Raw genomic sequence first — 22,723 nt, 5'->3', positions numbered from 1 at the left:
AACTCCTATACTTTTTAGAAGAAATTAAAGCTAAGAAAGGTTAAATGATTTAAAAACCAAATGTTCGTAGCACAGCCAGGGAACAAAATTCCAATCTTCTTTCTTTTACCATAGGGAGCTTAACAGTATATTAACAAGCTTAAAAAATGAATTAACCTGTTGTTAGATAATATAAGTTATGGGGTAAATGGACAAATTATCATTTGTCAGCATGACAGGAATCATCAAGATTACCTATAACCCCTTCATGTTACTAGTAAGGAAAAGGGACCTGGAAAAGCTCAGTGAGTTCTGTACAAAGTCATATGGGTAGTTATCAGCAAGACTGGCACTGGAAAATCCTCATTTTCAGTGTTAGCATTATGTTCCCATAATTAGAAACAAAGATAAAGCATCAGAGAAAGTATGAGAATAAATAGAAAAGTATGGATTGAGATACACATTATTTTAGGAGTTGTCTCTTAATGAATTTCTGTTATTTAAATATACATATATACATATATATATGATAGATATTTAGTTAGATCTGACACATGATCTAACAAATAGAAAACTCTAATAGTTACATCCTTTCTTTTATAGTCTTGATCATAACCTTAAACAAGTAGGTCAAAATTATAAAAAGTATAAATGAGAAAATAACAACCTATTTGGTCTGCTACCTGTATTTGCTAATGTAATGAAAAAGTTTCCTAGGATACTCTTCTAATACCACACACTGGTATATAAAAATAAGGTATAGCCTCAGAGATAGATGACTGTGAGACTTTTCCTCCCTCTGATCTAGCCACTTGATCATGTGAATCAGGAGAAATTAGGCTTTATGTTTCCTGATGAATACTAACATAGCTAATTTGCACAATAGCGCTTACTTGCTTTGTTTTAGAATTTAATAGCATCATAAAATAAAAACGGCATAATCGAATATAACAGTATAAATAATGTTAACATTACTGGCTTTTACAATTCTACCACAGCAGAGCTTGAGGAATGACTGGATTATAGAGTATCCATTTCTGATAAGAATTTATTCTCTTTAGTTTTTTTTATTATTTATAAGACTGTATGTCTAGAAGACTGTGGACTTCTGAAAAGAAATAAGGTAAATCTAAGCAGGAGCTCAATAAATCTTAGTTAACTTAAAAATAGTTTGCTGTAGGTACTACTGAAAACATCTTCTTACCTTGAAAAATGATTGCTTTATGTCTTGGCCTAATCTTTCTGACATTTTGCCCATGTTGTCTGACATTTTAGTCATTCCCTCTGCCAAGCTATCAGGGAGGGATTTAACTGCATTTGAAACATTCCTCATAGAATTTCGAAGTGGATTTACAAAAGTGTCCATCTAAGGGGAAAAGATATCATACCATGACTTCATTTTATCAGATTTGTTACTTAACTGAGAAGCGTGGGAAAAACAGAATCAATACACAAGAAGAATGCAATCATTTTCTAGTCTATAATATCTCATTATATTTTAAAAGTACAGAACTGTTGTCTTCAAAATGTATGGTCTTAAAGCTGTATTTTCACACACAAATATGATTAAAAGCTTGGGGGTGATGAGGCTATTGCTAGAAAATATAAGCTTTCGCTTATATAAAAATAAAATACACTGTTAGAGATACTAAGTTTGGCTGCCTTATTAAGGAAATCCTGAAAAAAAAAAAATTTCCCAAAGAGAAATTAACGCAAATGGAATTAGCCACAATGTACTTCTGCTACAATTCAAGTCAACAATAACATAGACATTTTGAGGAAACACTGAAAAATAAACAATTAGATAAAATAAGCAGAAATCTCAAGTAATTAACAACTAAGATCTTTTTTTTTTTTAAATAAGTTTTAGATTACATTACATGCTGTTTAAATCTATACAGGGAATATGGAATCCTTTAGTAAGACAGAATAGAAGAAGTATAAAAGAAAATGTGATGAGGAACATAAAAAGGAATAATCTCCAGAGAGCTAGGAAGCATTAAAATTCACATTCTGATTATACAAATGTTAGATAATTTCAATTAAGAAAGGGAGAAATATCTAGAAATCAAAATAGCCTACATATGGTACTGAGATTTTTAATAGAAACAAAAAAGAAAAAAGGGACAGAAAACCAAAGTCATACAAAAAACTAAAGAATATTTTCCAGAAAATGTGAGTCGCATGAAAACTATTGCAGAAACAAATTATGTTCCTTGAAAAAAAAAGAAAAAGAAAAAGAAAAGAAAAGAAAAAAAAAAACGAACTCCACTCCATTGCTTCAGGAATACAGCACAATGTTAAGAGATGAGTTGAAGAAGACAAAATTCCTTTACTCTAATGTTTTCATGATTTTTTCATTAAGAAAAACTAGAAAAGATAAAATAAGTACTATTAATAAACAACAGCAAAAAGTGAATTTCAAGAGAACTGTAAAATAACTGGGAGTTTTTAGTTACTCCTTGGATTAAACTGAGCCAATAGCGCTACAGATATGCTTGATGGAATATGCAACATTCAGGAGGGACACTGTCACAAAAGAACAAGTCAGAGAACCAAAGGACAAAAATCAAAGATGAAGAAGGATTTGAAAAACACTACCACTGGTATACAGATACAGAAGTAAAAAGGATAAAAAGATGAAAATCACTCTGTGCATGTGCCCTTGTGTGTAAAATTGTGTGTTCTTATATATGTAGCCTCATGCTATCTTAACACTAAACTACCACTGATACTCTTTTAAAGTAACAGAACCTAAATCTATATCATGAGTTAGTTAATAATTATAAATAGTTGCCTGTGCACCATCCTTGACCTACAGAATCCATTTATTTTTCTATCCTTCTTCCTTTTTGCTTTTTAATTTCTGAGGGTAAAGTCCAAGCATCTGTGTTGGGGGTGCAGAATGGATAAACTAGGGGGATGGAAAAACCTCCACAAATGATTCTGATGTCTAATCCTGAAAAAAACAGAATTTTAGAAGCATAAAAACAGAGTCCATCACTTATGACAAGGTTTCCAAAAACAGGATATCTCTTAAAACATGCTTAAAACAAACAAAGAAACAAACAAACAAACAAATGTGTAAATTACCAAGCAGAGGAGTGAATTATGGATTGCCATCATAAATGTACACGTAGCCTGACTTACCAAAAATGTTGCCTATTCATTATCACTTCAGATATGTGTATCAGTAACAACACAGATTAATTTTAACTTAAATTTAGATCCCTAACTATAGCTTAAAATGCCTCATACCATGATATAAAACTGGATAGAGGGGTGCTTGGGTGGCTCAGTCGGTTGAGCATCTGACTCTTGATTTCAGCTTGGGTTGTGATCTCAGGGTTGTGGGATTAAGCTTTGTGTCAGGTTCTGCACCGAGCATGGAGCCTGCTTGAGATTCTCCCCTCTCCGTGGCTCATGCTATCTCTTTCTAAAATAAAAATAGGGGCGCCTGGGTGGCTCAGTCGGTTAAGCGTTCAACTTCCGCTCAGGTCATGATCTCGCGGTTTATGGGTTTGAGCCCTACATCGGGCTCTGTGCTGACAGCTCAGAGCCTGGAAACTGCTTCAGATTCTGTGTCTCCCTCTCTCTCTGCCCTCCCCTGCTCACACTCTCTCTCTGTCTCTCAACAATAAATAAATGTTATAAATAAATAAATAAATAAATAAATAAATAAATAACATACAAATAAAAAATAAAATAAAATAAACTGGAAGAAAGATAACTGTGTGCATAAAGGAAGACTGTTACTTATCTCTTCCTATGAATCGCCTGCATGTCTTGCAAGGCTAGACAAATTGTGTGACGAAGTTAATGTGTTATAATGTATTATTTCTCAAGCTCTGAGAGCCACGGATAAAATGCTTGCAGATGATTTTCTCTAATAGCTATTTAATGTCCAGTAAAATATAATAAAGGAAAAAATATTAAATTATAATTTAGCCAAAAAGGATATGTAGCTGAAAAACCTCTAATTCTTGACATGCATAAGATTATTTTGCCAATCTAAAAGAGGCCAAGATGAACTTGGTAATTACCAACATGATTTATCAAAAATGTATGTTACTAAGGATTTCCAGAAATGATTTGGAAGGATCTTTAAACTCCAGTAGTAATATTTTTAAAAAGTGACACATAGCTGTTTGGATATACAACATATATGTGCTTTACACAAACACACACACACACACACACACAGACGCTACTATGGTTGATAAAAAAGAATTGGGTAGGGGAGCCTGGGGGGCTCAGTCGGTTGAGTGTCTCACTTCAGCTCAGGTCATGATCTCACGGTCTGTGGGTTCGAGCCCCACGTCTGGCTCTCTGCTGTCAGAGCCTGGAGACTCAGATTCTTTGTCTCCCTCTCTCTCTGCCCATCCCCTGCTCGCACTCAGTCTCTGTCTCATTCTCTCTCTTTTTTTTTTTTTTAACGTTTATTTATTTTTGAGACAGAGAGAGACAGAGCATGAACGGGGGAGGGTCAGAGAGAGGGAGACACAGAATCCGAAATAGGCTCCAGGCTCCGAGCTGTCAGCACAGAGCCCGACGTGGGGCTCGAACCCACGGACCGCGAGATCATGACCTGAGCTGAAGTCGGCCGCTCAACTGACTGAGCCACCCAGGCACCCCTGTCTCATTCTCTTAAAAATAAAATCAAAACAAATTTTTTTAAAGAATTGGGTAGATCTGATGTAATGTTTCTTTTATCTCAAAAAAAGCTGTCATCAATTCATTAGTTTATCTTAAAATTGATACAATCTTAAGAGAGCATATAAGGTAAACATCAAAAAGATGGAACACCAGAAGGAATCTCTACTGACAATAAAACTATTCAGAGTTGAAATTTCCACTCAATCATGTCAATCGTGAAATACAAAGACAATCCCACCACATCCCCTCCTTCCGACATTGTAAGGTACATAATATGGAGCTTGTTATTATAACACTCCACTTAAAAATCTTAACTTCCACTTGGACGTTAAGACCCAACGCCCTAGAGTAATCATAAAAGTTCTGATGCTTAATTTTTACTTATTTTGTACCAATTTCTTCATCTTCTAAAAAAAAAAAAAGTCTTTTCGGTGGGGGTGGGGGGAAGGAGTGGCAGGGAGGTTGTGGGTTTTGTTTTTTTTTTTCATTTTGAAATAATCTGAGATTTCTGAAAAGTTGCAAGAGTATATAGAATTCCTGCACATTATTCACCCATCTTTCCCAAGTGCTGTGACTTCTCCTGTTATTACTGCCACTACTACTACTAAGAACCAACATTCATTCCGAGGTTACTGATGTACCAGGTGCTATAACACATGGAGTATCACATTTGATTCGTACAACGCTTCAAAATGAGAACACCTTCGTTACTTGAGAAAACTAAAGGACCAAAAGGTGAAGTAACATATTGCAAGTCATAGCTACTAAATGGCAGAGTCAGGAGTTAAACCAAAGACTAATTCCAAAGTCTGTATTCTCACCTACTAAACTATCTTGTCCAATTTCAGTAGTCATTTATTGTCTTAACCTATCACGTAATTCCAAGTGTACGGCTCATATTCTTTGAAAGGCATTTAAAATAATAAAGTTTTCACTCAAGGGACATAAATACGTTCGGGAACATAAACTATTTAACATTTTTTCTTACCCTTATTCCACGTATAAGACATTTTCCTCCCAGTAAAAGTTCCTTCTCAAGTTATTGAAAAGCTTGTGACCTATCTCAGGTAAACCTTCCTTATTGCATTATTTCAAAAAATCTTTTTTTCTTTTTTCAAGCTCCTGTTAGACTTTAATCTACATGTAAAAACAGGAGTTTATACTTATTAGGAATACCTATCAATAGTAAGTTTACTAATGCATAGAAGATAAACATGCCACAAAGTATTTAAGAAAATTTTCTGGTTTTAAAACATACATATACAAATTTATTTTGTTTTATTTAAAAAGAAAGTATGAAAACGGACCTATAAAGAAAACCAGTGTAATAGTCTGCTTACCTTGCGAGCAAAATCCCCTTTCCCTTTACTGTAGGCTTTGTTCTCAAGGAAATCATACACATAGTGAGCCAAAGCTGGGGATGCTTTCATCATTTCAGGAGTTAGTAGTAACTAACAGGAAAAAAATGGTATCTTATATTGATATGGTACTGGAAATTTACTCCTGTCTATAATTTTATCTGTTAGAAAGTTAAGAATATACAGAATTTTAATTCTGTGCTTTAAAAAACACAATTATACAGTTTATAAATAAAGTCATCAATAATTCTATTATCATTAACAGTTTGGTGCATATTTTTCTCATTGTGCTATTTTTGACTTTCAGTGCATCTAATGTCAAAGCTGTCCAAATGGATTTACCACAGTAGTCCTCCCTCTCCATACCTGTGATAAAGTTTAACTTATAAATCAGGCACAGTAAGAGATTACCAACAGCTAAAAATAGAACAATTCTAATAAACTCTATCAAAAGTTGTGTGAATGTGGTCTCTCAAAATATCTTACTGTCCCCATCCTTTTTGTGATGGTAAGAGATGATAAAATGCCTACATGATTAGATGAGGTGAAGTGAATGACAATATGCGTGTGACATAGTATCAGGCTACTAATGACCTTCTGACAATTCATCAGAAGGACGATCTCTACTTCTAGACCACAGCTGGCCATAGATAACAAACCACAGAAAGCAAAACCATGGATAAGGGGAGACTCCAGTAGTCCATTTTCAGGCTTTACAGTTTATACTATAAAGATCCACAACAGTAAACTACTATGTTATTCACATTCTAATTCTAATGTTAATATTAATAGGAAGTACATAAAATAATCCAAATAAAAACTCTGAAGCATCATAAAGAAGCACGAAAACAAAATACGGCCTTCACAACTGTTAATGACATAACCTACTACTTAGTTCCTTCAGTGGAAGGTTTTGACATACATTGAGTTCATTAGATGCAATATATACGGTACAGCCACTTTTAAAAGATTCATTTAAGGAGCCAGACTTGGAAGAAGGTAGTTATCTTCTATATCTAATAATTGATATAGATTTTTACGCAATTAAAGCTAGTACATTAAAAAAATCAAAATGTTTGACAAGAGTCATACCAATCATTTACAACGTTCAGTTTTAAGTCAGAAGACAAAGGTAAATATAAGAGATTATATGTTTTTACTATTCTTTCAGGAAATAATAATGCCATGGAATTACAATTATGGTTATAAATAAACCAAATCGAACTTATAAATGCTTTTATAAATGTGTAAGAGAGAGAGAAACTTTCCCAACAAAATATCCAGTATAGCATTAGCTAAGTTTCACTAAATACTAAGGCAGGGTCAGTAAACCTTTCATAAGGGTTCATATAGTAATTATTTCAGGTTTTGTGGCCCACTGTGTTTGCTGAAACTACTCAACTCTGCTGTAGTAATGTAAAAGCAGTAACAGACGATAATAAACTAAATGGATGGCTGTGTTCTAATAAAACTTAATAAAACATGTGGTGAGCTAGATTTGGTCTACAGTCTGCCATTTGCTGACCCTTGTTCTAGAGGATGGAGTGGGGATCTAAATAATAGAACATTATATACCTGGGCTGAGGCTGGGTCTACTAGTAAACCTTTGCAAATTATTCACTGGAATAAAGAACTATAATGTAATATCATTATTATATCTGGCATCTGGGTACCCATGTCTAAAACAAAGTTACTTCTGGGAGTCCTAACAGCTCATGCAGTAACCTGTGAGACAAATTTTGTTATTTCATGACAGAAATCTATAAATCTAAGATACTACATGTCAGAAACAGTCCCTTGAATCTATTCCTCTCTTGAACTATCCTATAATTTTAGAAGCCTTAGACTCATTATGGACCATAGGAAGCATTTATCAGGAATGAAAATCTGCTAGCTTTGGATACACCTTGAAGAGCTACTATCCACTGAATTGGAAACATTAAACTGTTTGGTATACCATCAAACACCTAGACTTTACAGTAATGTAGAAAAGATAGGTGTATGCATCTAACCCTGAACACACAAAATCCCGATCACTCAGTGTCCAGAAAACTTCTTCATCAATAAACAGAGAAATAATGTTGATAAATTACTGCGCAGACTGCATGTCACATTGGACATGCTACTCAAAGGTGGTATTCTATTCCACTATTATATTAAAACATTACTTAATAAAGAAAAATCTACTCTATCTATACGCTATATCAAAATAAAAATCCATGAGTAATAATAAACAAGGACTTACCTGCAAATATGCATTTAGATCCTTTTTTCTCTTTTCTAAAAAATCTCTATCCATATTATTAAACGTCTTTTTACCAGGAAGCTTCAATATGCTTGACAGATTTTCAAACTAGAAGATAAAATACATTCAATAATTTTAGTTTTATAGTATTTTTGAAAAAGTATTTTCCAAATAACAATCCTCTATCAAAAGCATCTTTAACAGATTATTTTGCAATGCATTATACTAAGCAAAAATAAAAAAATATGTCCAAAACACAGTAGTAATGCTATTTATTAATAAAGGAGTATTTTCAATTAAGAATGACAAACATGAATAACTAATAAAGATGGGTGATGTCCACATGGGATTTCATTTTAAAACTCCTGATTTTGAACAGAATTATCAATACTAAAAGGTTTTAAAAGTGTTTTCTGGGGCGCCTGGGTGGCGCAGTCGGTTAAGCGTCCGACTTCAGCCAGGTCACGATCTTGCGGTCCGGGAGTTCGAGCCCCGCGTCAGGCTCTGGGCTGATGGCTCAGAGCCTGGAGCCTGTTTCCGATTCTGTGTCTCCCTCTCTCTCTGCCCCTCCCCCGTTCATGCTCTGTCTCTCTCTGTCCCAAAAATAAATAAATGTTGAAAAAAAAAATTTAAAAAAAAAGTGTTTTCTTTAACATTTTGACTTACGAATAAAGTAATAGCAAATATATTTTTAATGATCAAAGATCCATGAGTTTCTGGCTCTTTAAGAAATCTAACAAATCTTTTTTACTATTAATGACTTTAAATCAGTTAATCATTGTAATAGCTATTAAAAACAAAAGGTAATTTCAAAATACAGATTACAATTATACTACAACTCTGTATATAAACAATTATAGTGTAACACTGATACTTCTTCCCAACCAAACACATGAGAAATGAACTCACAGATTACTAAGAAAAAGCCTAAGAGCCATTAATATGTATCTTATCTTTATAAGGCCACAAACACAAAGTATACACGCTCTAAGTCTAGCATTTATAGACTTAACATTTAGGCACACCTTCAAAGATCCACATATACAGTACTCTGCTGTGCCTTGCTAAAGCACAAATTTTAACCCTACCAGGGGCTAACAGAGTGTAAGAGCAAAGTCATTTAGCTAGTGACTAAGCCTGGCCAGCAGTCTAGTAATTGAAATTTCAAGCAATCTTAGTGTCTTTCCCATGTGATACATGTCCTGAAGTGAAACAAACTTTCTAAAACCATTCTTTGTTTAAAAACATCAACAATAATGGATCTATAGAGAAAATTCATTCCTGGTGCAGATGTTAAAGAGGAAATGAAAAGATGCAGGATGATTTATATCTCCAAACTGAAAGATTCAGATAATTTATTTTATTTTTCAAGATTTATTTATTTTTGGGAGTGCAAGTGGGGGAGGGGCAAAGAAAGGGGAACAGAGGATTCAAAGCAGGCTCTGCGCTGACAGGCTGACAGCAGTGAGTATATGCAGGGCTCGAACCCACGAGCCGCGAGTTCATGACTTGAGCTAAAGTCAGATGATCAGCCTCAACCGACTGAGTCACTCAGGTACCCCATTCTGATAAATTTTTAAATGGAATGGCAAATCAGATAGTTGCTTGACACTATAATGTGAATAAGTTCATTGTATGTTATACATGAAAGGTAAAGGCAACTCTTTTGCCTCAACAAAGGCAACCCCCCCCCCACAAAAAAAAATCAACAACAACAAAAACAAAAAAAGGAAACATGCAATTTACAGGGAAAATGTTATGCTAGAGTGATATTCATAAATCTGTTTGGCCACAACAGTATTAAAATAGGTCCTCATTAGATCAAATGTCCAGTGGAGAGCTCCTGGTTTTAAGAATTTTTTTTTTAAAATCGTACCTTATGGAAATAAATTTTTTTAAGGTGGCCTAAAAATATTTAATTTTCCAGAATATTACTTATCTACATTATCCTAAACTACTGGTTTATTTTCAATATAATTTATTGTCAAATTGGTTTCCGTATAACACCCAGTGCTCAGCCCAACAAGTTCCCTCCTCAATGCCCATCACCCACTTTCCCCTCTCCCCCAACCTCTCAGCAATCCTCAGTTTGTTCTCAGTATCCAAGAGTCTCTTATGGTTTGCCTCCCTCCCTCTCTGTAACTTTTTTTTCCCCCTTCCCCTCCCCCATGGTCTTCTGTTCAGTGTCTCAAGATCCACCTATGAGTGAAAACATATGGCATCTTTCTCTGCGTGATTTATTTCACTTAGGATAACACTCTCCAGTTCCACCCACATTGCTACAAAAGGCCATATTTCATTCTTTCTCATTGCCACATAGTATTCCATTATACATATAAACCACATCTTCTTTACCTGTTTGTCAGCTGATGGACATTTAGGCTCTTTCTCTAATTTAGCTATTGTTGAAAGTGCTGCTATAAACATTGGGGTATATGTGTCCCTATGCATCAGCACTCCTGTATCCCTTGGGTAAATTCCTAGCAGTGCTATTGCTGGGTCATAGGGTAGATCTATTTTTAATTTTTTGAGGAACCTCCACACTGTTTTCCAGAGCGGCTACACCAGTTTGCATTCCCACCAACAGTGCAAGAGGGTTCCCATTTCTCCACATCCTCGCCAGCATCTAGTCTCCTGATTTGTTCATTTTAGCCACTCTGACTGGTGTGAGGTGGTATCTCAGTGTGGTTTTGATTTGTATTTCCCTGATGAGGAGTGACGTTGAGCACCTTTTCATGTGTCTGTTGACCATCTGGATGTCTTCTTTGGAAAAGACTCTATTCATGTCTTCTGCCCATTTCTTTACTGGATTATTTGTTTTTTGGGTGTGGAGTTTGGTGAGTTCTTTATAGATTTTGGATACCAGCCCTTTATCCAGTATGTCATTTGCAAATATCTTTTCCCATTCTGTCAGTTGCCTTTTAGTTTTATTGATTGTTTCTCTTGCAGTGCAGAAGCTTTTTATCGTCATGAGGTCCCAACAGTTCATTTTTGCTTTTAATTCCCTTACCTTTGGAGATGTCTCGAGTAAGAACCTGCTGTGGCTAAGGTAAAAGAGGTTTTTTCCTGCTTTCTCCTCTAGGGTTTTGATGGTTTCCTGTCTCACATTTAGGTCCTTTATCCATTTTCAGTTTATTTTTGTGTATGGTGCAAGGAAGTGGCCTAGTTTCATTCTTCTCCATGTTGCTGTCCAGTTCTCCCAGCACTATTTGCTAAAGAGACTATCTTTTTTCCATTGGACACTCTTTGCTGCTTTGTCAAAGATTAGTTAGCCATACATTTGTGGGTCCAATTCTGGAGTCTCTATTCTATTCCATTGGTCTATGTGTCTGTTTTTGTGCCAAGACTATATGGTCTTGATGATAACAGCTTTGTAGTAGAGGCTAAAGTCTGGGATTGTGATGCATCCTGCTTTGGTTTTCCTCTTCAATATTACTTTGTCTATTTGGGGTCTTTTGTGGATCCATACAAATTTTAAGATTGTTTGTTCTAGCTGAAAAGAATGCTGGTGCAATTTTGATTGGGATTGCACTGAATGTGTAGATTGCTTTGGGTAGTATTGACATTTTAACAATACTTATTCTTCCAATCCATGAGGATGGAATGTTTTCCCATTTCTTTGTGTCTTCTCCAATTTCCTTCATAAGCTTTCTATAGTTTTCAGCATACAGATCTTTTACATCTTTGGTTAGGTTTATTCCAAGGTATTCTATGGTTCTTGGTGCAACTGTCAATGGGATCAGTGTCTTTATTTCTCTTTCTGTTGCTTAATTATTGGTGTATAAAAATGCAACCAATTTCTGTACATTGATTTTGTACCCTGAGACTTTGCTGAATTCATGTTATCAGTTCTAGCAGACTTTTGGTGGAATCTGTTGGGTTTTCCACATAGAGTATCATGTTGTTGCGAAAGGTGAAAAGTTTGACTTCATCTTTCCCAATTTTGATGCCTTTTCATTTTGTTGTCTGATTGTTGATGTTAGGACTTCCAACACTATGTTAAACAACAGTGGTGAGAGTGGACATCCCTGTCACGTTCCTGATCTCAGGGGGAAAGCTCTCAGTTTCCCCCACTGAGGATGATATTAGCTATGGGCTTTTCATAAATGGCTTTTTTAAATTTTTCTTTAACATTTATTCATTATTGAGAGACACAGAGCATGAGCAGGGGAGGGGTAGAGAGAGGGGGAGACACAGAATCTGAAGCAGGCTCCAGGCTCTGAGCTGTCAGCACAGAGCCCAACATGGGACTTGAACTCACAGACTGCAAGATCGTGACCTGAGCTGAAGTCGGTCGCCCAACCGAGCCACCCAGGCGCCCCAGCATAAATGGCTTTTATGATGTTTCTATCCCAACTTTCTTGACGGTTTTTATCAAGAAAGGATGCTGTATTTTGTCAAATACTTCTGTGCATCTATTGACAGAATGATATGGTTCTTTTCTTTTATTAATGTGATGTATCACATTGATTGATTTGCGAATGTTGAACCAGCCCTGCAGCCCAGGAACGAATTCCACTTGATCATGGTGAGTAATTCTTTCTATATGCTGTTGAATTCGATTTGCTAGTATCTTGTTGAGAATCTTTGCATCCATATTCATCAGGGATATTGGCCTGTAGGTCTCCTTTTTTATGGGGTCTCTGTCTGGTTTGGGAATCAAAGTAATGCTGGCTTCATAGAATGAGTCAGGAAGCTTTCCTTCCATTTCTATTTTTTGGAACAGCTTGAGAAGGATTGATATTAACTCTGCTTTAAATGTCTGGTAGAATTCCCCTGGGAAGTCATCTGGTCCAGGACTCTTATTTGTTGGGAGATTTTTGATAAGTGATTCAATTTCTTCACTAGGTATGGGCCTGTTCAAATTTTCTATTTCTTCCTGTTTGAGTTTTGGTACTGTATGGGTGTTTAGGAATTTGTCCAATTTCTTCCAGGTTGTCCAGTTTGTTGGCATATAATTTTTCATAGTATTCCTTGGTAATTGCTTGTATTTCTAAGGGATTGGTTGTAATAAATCCATTTTCAATTGTGATTTTATCTATTTGGGTCCTCTCTCTTTTCTTTTTGCAAAGCCTGGCTAGAGGTTTATTAATTGTGTTTATCTTTTCAAAAAACCAATGCTTGGTTTAATTGATCTGTTCTACTGTTTTGTTTTGTTTTTGTGATTCTATATTGTTCATTTCTGCTCTGATCTTTATTATTTCTCTTCTTCTGCTAGGTTTGGGGTGTCTTTGTTGTTCTGCTTCTAGTTCCTTTAGGTGTGCTGATAGATTCTGTATTTGGGATCTTTCTTATTTCTCAAGATGGGCCTGGATTGCAATGTTTTTTCCTCTTAGGACTGCTTTTGCTGCATCCAAAAGGGTTTGGATTGTTGTATTTTCATTTGCATTTGTTTCCATATATTTTTTAATTTCTTCTCTAATTGCCTGGTTGACCTATTCGTTCTTAAGCAGAATGTTCTTTAACCTCCATGCTTCTGTAGGTTTTCCAGACTTTTTCCTCGGGCTGATTTCAAGTTTCCTAGCATTGAGATCTCAAAGTGCGCATGGTATGATCTCAATTCTTTTATATTTACTGAGGGCTGTTTTGTGACCCATTATGTGGTCTGTCTTGGAGAATGTGCCATGTGCACTCGAGAAGAAAGTATATTCTGCTGCTTTGGGATACAGAGTTCTAAATATATGTCAAGTCCATCTGGTCCAATGTATCGTTCAGGGCCACTGTTTCTTTACAGATTCTCTGTCTAGATGATCTGTCCAGTGCTGTAAGTGGAGTATTAAAGTCCCCTGCAATTACCACATTCTTATCAATAAAGTTGCTTATGTTTGTGATTAATTGTTTTACATATTTAGGTGCTCCTGAATTCGGTGCATAGACATTTATAATTGTTAGCTCTTCCTGATGGATAGACCCAGTAATTATTATATAATGACCTTCACCTCTTGTTACAACCTTTTTTAAAGTCCAGTTTGTCTGATATAAGTATGGCTACTCCAGCTTTCTTTCAATTTTCGCTAGGATGATAGATAGCTCTCCATCCCCTCACTTTCAATCTGAAGGTGTCCTCAGATCTAAAATGAATCTCTTGTAGACAGCAAATAGATGTGTCTTGTTTCTTTATCCATTCTGATACGCTATGTCTTTTGATTGCAGCATTTAGTACACTTACATTCAGTGTTATTATTTAAAGATACGGGTTTAGAGTCATTGTGTTATCTGCAGATTTCATGCTTGTAGTGACGTCTCTGGTACTTTGTGGTCCTTGCAACATTTCACTCACAGAATCCCCCTTAGGATCTCTTGTATGGCTGGTTTATTGGTGATGAATTTTTAGTTTTTGTTTGGGAAAATCTTTCTCTCCTTCTATTCTGAATGACAGGCTTGCTGGACAAAGGATTCTTGGCTGCATATTTTTCCTGTTCATCACACTGAAAATTTCCTGCCACTCCTTTCTGGTCTGCCAACTTTCAGTGGATAGGTCTGCTACTACCTTTATGTGTCTACCCTTGTATGTTAAGGCCTGTTTATCAGAATCCTCTTTATCCTTGTATTTTGCCAGTTTCCCTATGATATGTGGTGCAGAAGATTGATTCAAGTTACGTCTGAAGGGAGTTCTCTGTGCCTCTTGGATTTCAATGCCTGTTTCCTTCCCCACATTGGGACATTCTCAGTTATGATTTGTTCAAGTACACCTTCAGCCCCTTTCTCTCTCTTCTTCTGGAATTCCTATGATATGGTCATTGTTCCGTTTCATTGAATCACTTAGCTCTCTAATTCTCCCCTCATGATTCTGGATTTTTTTCTCTTTTTCCATAATTTTATCTTCTAATTCACCTATTCTCCCCTCTGTCTCTTCCGTTCACACTGTGGCCACCTCCGTTTTATTTTGCACCTCATTTATAGCACTTTTTTAATTCATGATGACTCTTGATCTCTGTGGCAATAGATTCCTAAATTCTTGTTCAGTTATGCTGCTTGTATCTGTTTTGATCAATTTTTTAGCTGTCATTTCTTCCTGGAATTTGATGAGAATTCTTCCATTGCATTATTTTGGTTAGTTTTCTGTCCCTTATGAATTTTAAAAGCTTGTCATGTGTGCTCTACATCTGCGATCACTGCTATGTTAAAGGGGGTCATACACTGTCCAGGGTCTGGCCCTTCAGGTGGTGTTTTGTGGAGAGTGTTACTTTCTCTCTGTTGTTGTGACTTTGGTTATTTTATTTCCCTACTCGTAATGATGTTTTGGACCCTCCACCAGGTGTGGTTTAATTTTTTCCTTGAAATAGCCCTATGGCCCCTCAGGTTGTCCTGGTTTCTCCCTGGTAAACTTAGTTTCTTTTCCTCCCAGACTCTTGGGGTTCAAAGTCCTTTGGCTTCAGCCCTTCTTTGTTTGAGAGACGTGGGAAGTACAGATTCCCCTACGTCTCAGCCATGCTGGCCACCCACCTCTCCTAAACTACTGATTTAATTTTACAGAATACATACTTTATTCTAGTATTACAAGTACATTATGGGTGAAGTGTACTGCGCTCCCAAGTTCAGATGTTGAATCCTTAACCCCTAGTACTTCAGAATGGGGTTATATTTGCAGACAGGGACTTCAGAGAGGGAATTAAGTAAAACAAAGCCCTCAGGGTGGGTGTAATCTAATCTGACTGGTATCATTATAAGAGGAGGAAATCTGAACATGCAAAGAGAAAAGAGACACCAGGGACGTGAGCACACACAGAAAAGGCCATGTGAGGCCATATTAAGAAAGGCATCCATTTGACAGCCAAGGAGAGATATTTCAGGAAAAAAACAAAGTTACCAACACCCTGATGTTGGACTTCTAACCTCCAGAACTGCAAGAAAATTATTTTTATTGTTTAAGCCACTTAGTCTGTGGTATTTTGTTATGATAGCCCTGGCAAATTAATACATCAAGGGAATATAACAGTATGCAATAAAACAACAATTTATTTTGGGGGTGCCTGAGAGGCTCAGTTGGTTAAGTGTCTGACTTCAGCTCAGGTTATGACCTTGTGGTTTGTGAGTTCAAGCATCACGTCGAGCTCTGTGCTGACAGCTGAGTCTGGAGCCTGCTTCAGATTCTGTGTCTCCCTCTCTCTCTCTGCCCCTCCTCTACTTGCTCTCTCTCTCTCTCAAAAATAAACATTAAAAAGAATTTTTTTTTTAATTTCAGAAACTTTAAATTATTAAATGTTGTTAATAAAAAGAAATAAATTAAATGCCACAAAAACAGTTATTTTCTTAAAGCCTAGATTATCAAACTCCTTTTTAAACTGTCTAGAACAGAAGCATATAGGACTCATAGTTTTCTCAAATATTGCTATTATAAAAAGAAAAATGGGGAAATTTTATACTCTAATTAAACTTACTATAATTGTGGTATTTTAAAGATTATATTTAAATACAAGATAAAGGGAGCCCATTCCCTGAAAGGTAATATAATTCTCTCTGCAAAAATTCATGAATGTATTTTTTTTTTTAATATTTATCTTTGAGAGACAGAGTGTGAATGGGAAAGCGGCAGAGAGAGAGGGAGACACAGAATCTGAAGCAGGTTCCAAGCTCTGAGCTGTCAGCACAGAGGCTGACATGAGGCTCAAACCCATGAATGGTGAGATCATGACCTGAGCTGAAGTTGGTCACTTAATGACTGAGCCAGCCAGGTGCCCCCCATTATTTTTTAAATATTTTTAAAATATTTTTTAAACATTACAAGGATTCAAAATTTGTTTATATCCAAGCACATAATACTTTTACTCAGTTACCTTAAAGCATACTTAATATTTTTTAAATCACTAGTATTTTATCTGTGCTAATATACAATTCACTCAATATAATACAATTGCACAGTGTCTACTAGAATGTAGGCTCCCAGAGGCAAAGACTAGGTCTGTCTTGTTCACTGTTGTATTCTGAGCACTGAGAACAGTACCAGGCACACAGAAAAAACTCAGTGTATGTGTGTATATATATATATAATATATATATATATATATTCAGTACATATATATATATATATTCAGTACATATATATATATATTCAGTACACATATATATATTCAATATATATATATATATTCAGCACATATATATATATTCAGTATATATATATATATATATATATATATATATATATACTGAATAAATAAATGTGTAGTTCAGGCCATTTCTAAAATAACGTGATATTTAATATTAATTATTTTCTTTCAATTTTATACATCTTTATCAATAAAACATCCAATGAGCCTAAAAACATCTTTAAAGAAAATGATAGTCTGGAAAAGCTTACATCACAAAGTTAAGAAAACAAAACCTGTTTTAAAATAATGTTAACACTTGAAGAGCTCTATGGAGTTAAAATTTATTTGTGTCAATAGGTTGTACTGTTACCAACTGATGAATTACTATGAATCACTGCATTTTTCTTCTGCTGTTTTATGAGAGATTTGAGTTTAAAAATATGGATAAGGCAGAGCTAAAAGGCGAATAGCCTGGGTCTTATTTACAAATGTTTAGCATTTTCCTTAAAGCTACATTTTCACTTAGAAGCTTTGTTTTTAAATTCTTAAGCTCTGTGAGCAATCTAAGTAATCATACACTACTGTGACTTGATAAGAAACACAAAGTCAAAACACATGCACTTTGCCTGCACTGAGCCCTTTTAAAAATGACTTCTCTTGGGGCACCTGGGTAGCTCAGTTGTTAACCGACTTTGGTTCAGGTCATGATCTCACAGTTTGTGGATTCAAGCCCCGCATCAGGCTCTGTGCTGACAGCTAACGGCCTGGAGCCTGCTTCAGATTCTGTCTTCTTCTCTCTCTGCCCCTTCTCCATTTGTGCTCTGTCTCTCAAATAAATAAATATTTTTAAAAAAAGTAATAAAAAAATAAAAATGAATTCACTTTATTAATTTCATTTAATTTTTGCTGTATTGTAAAAGGAAATTTCTGTATGGACTGTTCTATTAATAAAGGTTTTTTTTTTTTTAAGTATGTTCTTCACTTATAATTGTCAATATGTAAACATAAACATGATATTTACAGTCCTTGCCTAGAATATTTAAATTATGCAATTATTATTCCTCTTAATAGTAAAAAGTTAACACTATTCAAACAGAAAATTTCACATTATTCCAAATTCCCATTGATTTCCAAGTAAATAAAACTACTTAGCAATTCAAATTATTTTAAAATTTATCAGGTTTGGTTGATATATGAGGATGGGAAGAAAGATAATATAAGCTGTGGGATTTTAGACTCTAATATAGGTAATATTTATAAAATTAAAGCAATTATTTCATCAATGTGAGACAGAAAATTCTTTCACCTCTGCAAAAAAATCAATCTAAGCTGAAGAAACAAACCAAGACAACGAAAACAGAAGAACAGACATGTCCAAAGTTGTTAATTTCCTTATGAATATAATTTAAAATAGTATTTTTCATATGGGCTTCTGGAGTCAACCCTAATCTGGTTTTAATCACTTTTAAGCTATTAATTGTTTATCTCACTCTATTCACAGAGTATTTTAATGAAATGATCATGGTGCCGACCATATTTTTTCCATTATCTTAACTGAAAAAAGATATTTTCTGATTACTCAAATAATACAATGTCATTTCAAAGCTTCTGTCCATTCAGATGTCACCATTAATTATCAGTATTTTTACTGGTTTAAAACCAGCATGTATAGTTTAAAAACTCTGAATGAAATTATAGATTCTCAAAAGTTACATTTCATAGATCACATATTCCAATTCATGTGATGATGATCTATTTTTTTTTAAGTTAAGGATAAAAGTATTTAATAAAAAGTAAAATAGAGAAATAATTCATTTACATTTGTTGTCTTTAAGCGTCCACATACTTCTATAAAACAAGAGGGATGTATTTAGTAAGAATTAAAACATTAATTGGCTAATGTTAAACTTAATTTAGGTTGTGGTTCTTAAAACAACTTAATAGACCAAGGATTTAACTGTTATACTATTGGGTAAGGATACTATTTAAAATAACTATAACTCTGGATTATATTGTCCAAAATAAAAACACAAAATGCCCTACAGTGATACTCCTCCATGTCTTAAACCAAACCCAAATCCCAAATACCTCTTGCAAAGCACAAGACACACACACACACACACACACACACACACACACACACACACACACAAAGTCAGAAAGATACATTCATTATAATTTTCCAAAGCAGACCACTGATATTTTGTCACTAGTCTACAATGGTTATAACTGGTTAAAGATTGATTTACTGGTTAAATGCTCCTAATCATTCTAACATTATGCTGACTATACAAAAATTCTTACCTTACTTCCTTTGGCTCTGCTCATTATCTTAGCATCCTCAGAGCTATTTAGAATCAAACATCAAATCAGGAAACAACAAAAAATGCACAAACTCGAAAATGTACGTTCAGTGGAGGATTACCTGTTCAGTGATCCTCATGTGGAAGTCGTGAAAGTCGCTGTAACGGCGATAGGTTTTCCACATCTCCTCGCTGTTAAGACCACGCCGGTGAACAGTGATGGCATATAACGCGTACGTCTTGCCATGATCATTACAAACGCCTGCCACAGCATATGGGTCATAGTCAGCATATACTAGTCATTTCAAACAAAATGAAGAGGAGCAAAACACACACAGAAGAGGAAGATGAAGAACAAAAACAAACAAAAGAACATGAAGTGAAGAAGAATTTGAAATGACAGACTGAGACAAAAGGATGTCACCAAAGGATAAAAGACTCCCATCCTCTGGACTCACATTCACATTATAAGTTTATGATGACACTACTAGCCACACAGTGATACCTACCTACTTCAACTCACTTCCTCAAGAGCTTGTACCCATTCTTAGTATGACACCACACTACCGCCTCATAATGTAACATTATTCTCTACATATTTAATTAAAAGAAAAGTAACAGAAATAAAATGACAACCTTTGATACTAGCTTTCACTATTCAATTGTATTTCAATTAATATCTCTCCCACCAAACAGAAAGCAAAAGCCAAGAACTACAATTCATGCACTTCTGGCAAGTCTCTTTACTGTTTACAATTATCAAAAATTTATAAATGTAGTTCATTCTGGAGATTTTTTTTTTTAAAAACATTTTCCTGCACAGCATCCTAGTGAGGTAAACTCAAAACCTGTTCCGATTTTGTACTAAACTTAAAACATTTGTTGTGAATCATTTTCTCTAATTTTCTTTCCTATTTTCCAGTTTCTTTCCTCTTTCTAGTGTTGTATTCTAGATCGTTTCTTCAGGTCTCTACAAGTTTTGAGTCTCTAGTCATCTATATCTGGTCTAATTCTTAATCCATCCACTGACCTCAGTTTCAATTACAGTATTTTTTTCTATGATTTCATTTTGGTTCTTTTGACAAAGTGTTGCATTCTTGCCTTAGCTTTTATCTCTACAAGTGTTTTTAATATCCTCTCAGGCTAGGAGACCCTGTGGTACACAATCACTTGAGGATGGCTATATCTAGACACACCCACGCTGGGAATCAAGATGGGCTTTCAATTTCTTGTGGGTACCATTTCCAGACATGACCTTGGCATTCTTTGTTTTATTCTCTTGACACCAGGCTAAGTTTTTCTAGTTCCTCGTTCCTATTAAGCCACCCTTGGTTACTCTGGGCTTCATGTGAAGTACTGGGTTCCAGCTTACTATGGCCTTAGCTCATCCTGCCACTTCTAAATTTGAGGGACATGAAAATGCTCTCAAAAATAAAAATAGCAGGGGTGCCCGAGTGGCTCAGTTTCAGCTCAGATCATGATCCCAGAGTCGTGAAATTGAGCCCCACGTGGGGCTCCATGCTAAGTACAGAGCCTGCTTAGACTCACTCTCTCTCTCTCTCTATTTCTCTCTCTCTCTCTCCCTTTGCCCTTCTCCCCTACTCGCTCACTCTCTAAAATAAAAAAAAAAATTTTTTTTGATTAAAATAAAAAAAATTAAAATCAAGATAGCAATGTTTATGCTCCTGTGAGCTCCCTGGCTTCAACTCCATTTTGCTTTCCTAAATTTATTTTTCTTCATGGCCTATGGCACCTGTACATTTCTCCCTGTAGCTTTTTTTATTTTACTGTGTTCAGCCTTTCTATGTGTGGAAGGCAGGATTTCCAATAGCACTTTAGACTACCATTTGGCCCACAAGTATAAATTGCTCTTCTAATAATAGATTACATTAATCCATAATTGTGAGGGGAAATAGTGGCTGACTAAATATTTTGTATTTTGTATAGAATTAGGCCAAGAAGGGTTTGCATAGCATCTTACTAAATTATTTTAATAGCATGAACGCTAAAAATCTAAACTGACAAATGCAGTTTGGACAGAAACCTCTTCTAGGCTTTCATCAACATTTTTCTAAGATTTGCTCTGTCTACTCAGAATTGTCCTTTGTTCCCTTTTTATCTAATATCAATTTCCTGATTTGTCAAAATATAACATTAGGGATAGACTTTGGTTGCTTCACTCTCTGAGACTTTAGCTCTATGGAACATTATTTATTATTCACTGTTCACTTCTTCCAATGATCCTTCTCACAGAGACCTGTGCAGAACAAACTGCACCGAACTTTTTCATCCTGTTATAGAACCAGCACCACTCAACAGAGTTAGCACGGAGATGAGGGTTTTATCTGTTGTGTTCAAGAGAGGTTTGGTGAAAGAAAACAGAAAGCAGAAGCCTATTAGGCAACAAATCATAACCAACTAGAAGTTAACAAGAGCAAGAAGACTAGGATGGAATAGAAAAGAAACGAAGGGAAGAATGTTAAGAAAGCATTCTAAAAAAGATTTCTCACAAATTGACAGGCAGAGGAGCTCATGACTCGGGTGCATGAACAACAGGAAGAATAGGTTGTGCACAAGACAAAAAGGTAATTTGATTTTAAAAACAGATAATGAGGCTGCATATATTTATTATAAGATGACGGTGAGATATTACAGTGGAAATAGGTTTTGCTTTCATTAAGACAATGTTACTTATGGCAGGTGATGCACAAGCTATTTGTCACTAATCCAGAATGAGATAAGGAACTAGACCAGAATGTAAATCAAGCTCTCATCACTAAATACATTGCTTAATTTAGCTAGTAGATTTTAAATATTTCACAAAGAGAAGTGTTCAGTAGCCCATGGATCACTCCTTGAGAAGCACTTCACTAGAATCTACGTTCTACTTCCTGTAATAAGATGTTAAAAACATAAAATCTAGACTCAGAGACTATGAAGTCTAACTGGTAAAATATTTATTGAACAAACACTAATATATAATGGCTACTCATGTAATTACTAATGTAATTAATTAGTCTCATAACAGCTCTGTGAGGTACACATTATTATTGATCCATTTTATGGATCACAGAAGTTAAGGAACTTGCCAAGTTCACCCAACCATTAGGTGGCAGAGCTGGAACTTGAACCCACACAAATGGGAAAAAA

At 35.3% G+C, this 22,723-nt stretch overlaps 1 protein-coding gene across 5 annotated transcripts in view; it reads right to left on the bottom strand.

Moving 5' to 3' along the window:
- Nucleotides 1-22,723, bottom strand: part of SNX13 (sorting nexin 13) — a 133,715-nt gene that overhangs the window by 11,136 nt on the left and 99,856 nt on the right. For 2 of the 5 annotated variants that reach the window (XM_053218362.1, XM_053218363.1), the window contains 4 exons: nucleotides 19,696-19,868; nucleotides 8,239-8,346; nucleotides 5,976-6,086; nucleotides 1,184-1,345 (listed from right to left, as the gene is read on the bottom strand). In XM_053218362.1, coding sequence (XP_053074337.1) covers nucleotides 1,184-1,345; nucleotides 5,976-6,086; nucleotides 8,239-8,346; nucleotides 19,696-19,868 — 554 coding nt within the window. The remainder of the gene's footprint in view (nucleotides 1-1,183; nucleotides 1,346-5,975; nucleotides 6,087-8,238; nucleotides 8,347-19,695; nucleotides 19,869-22,723) is intronic. The other 3 variants (XM_027072009.2, XM_027072010.2, XM_053218364.1) reach the window with 2 other exon arrangements.

The sequence above is a fragment of the Acinonyx jubatus genome, chromosome A2 (assembly GCF_027475565.1).
Source record: "Acinonyx jubatus isolate Ajub_Pintada_27869175 chromosome A2, VMU_Ajub_asm_v1.0, whole genome shotgun sequence".
In the NCBI taxonomy this organism is placed as follows: Eukaryota; Metazoa; Chordata; class Mammalia; order Carnivora; family Felidae; genus Acinonyx; species Acinonyx jubatus.
Note: the sequence above shows the minus strand (reverse complement) of the source record. Positions and strands in the feature narration are given on the sequence as shown.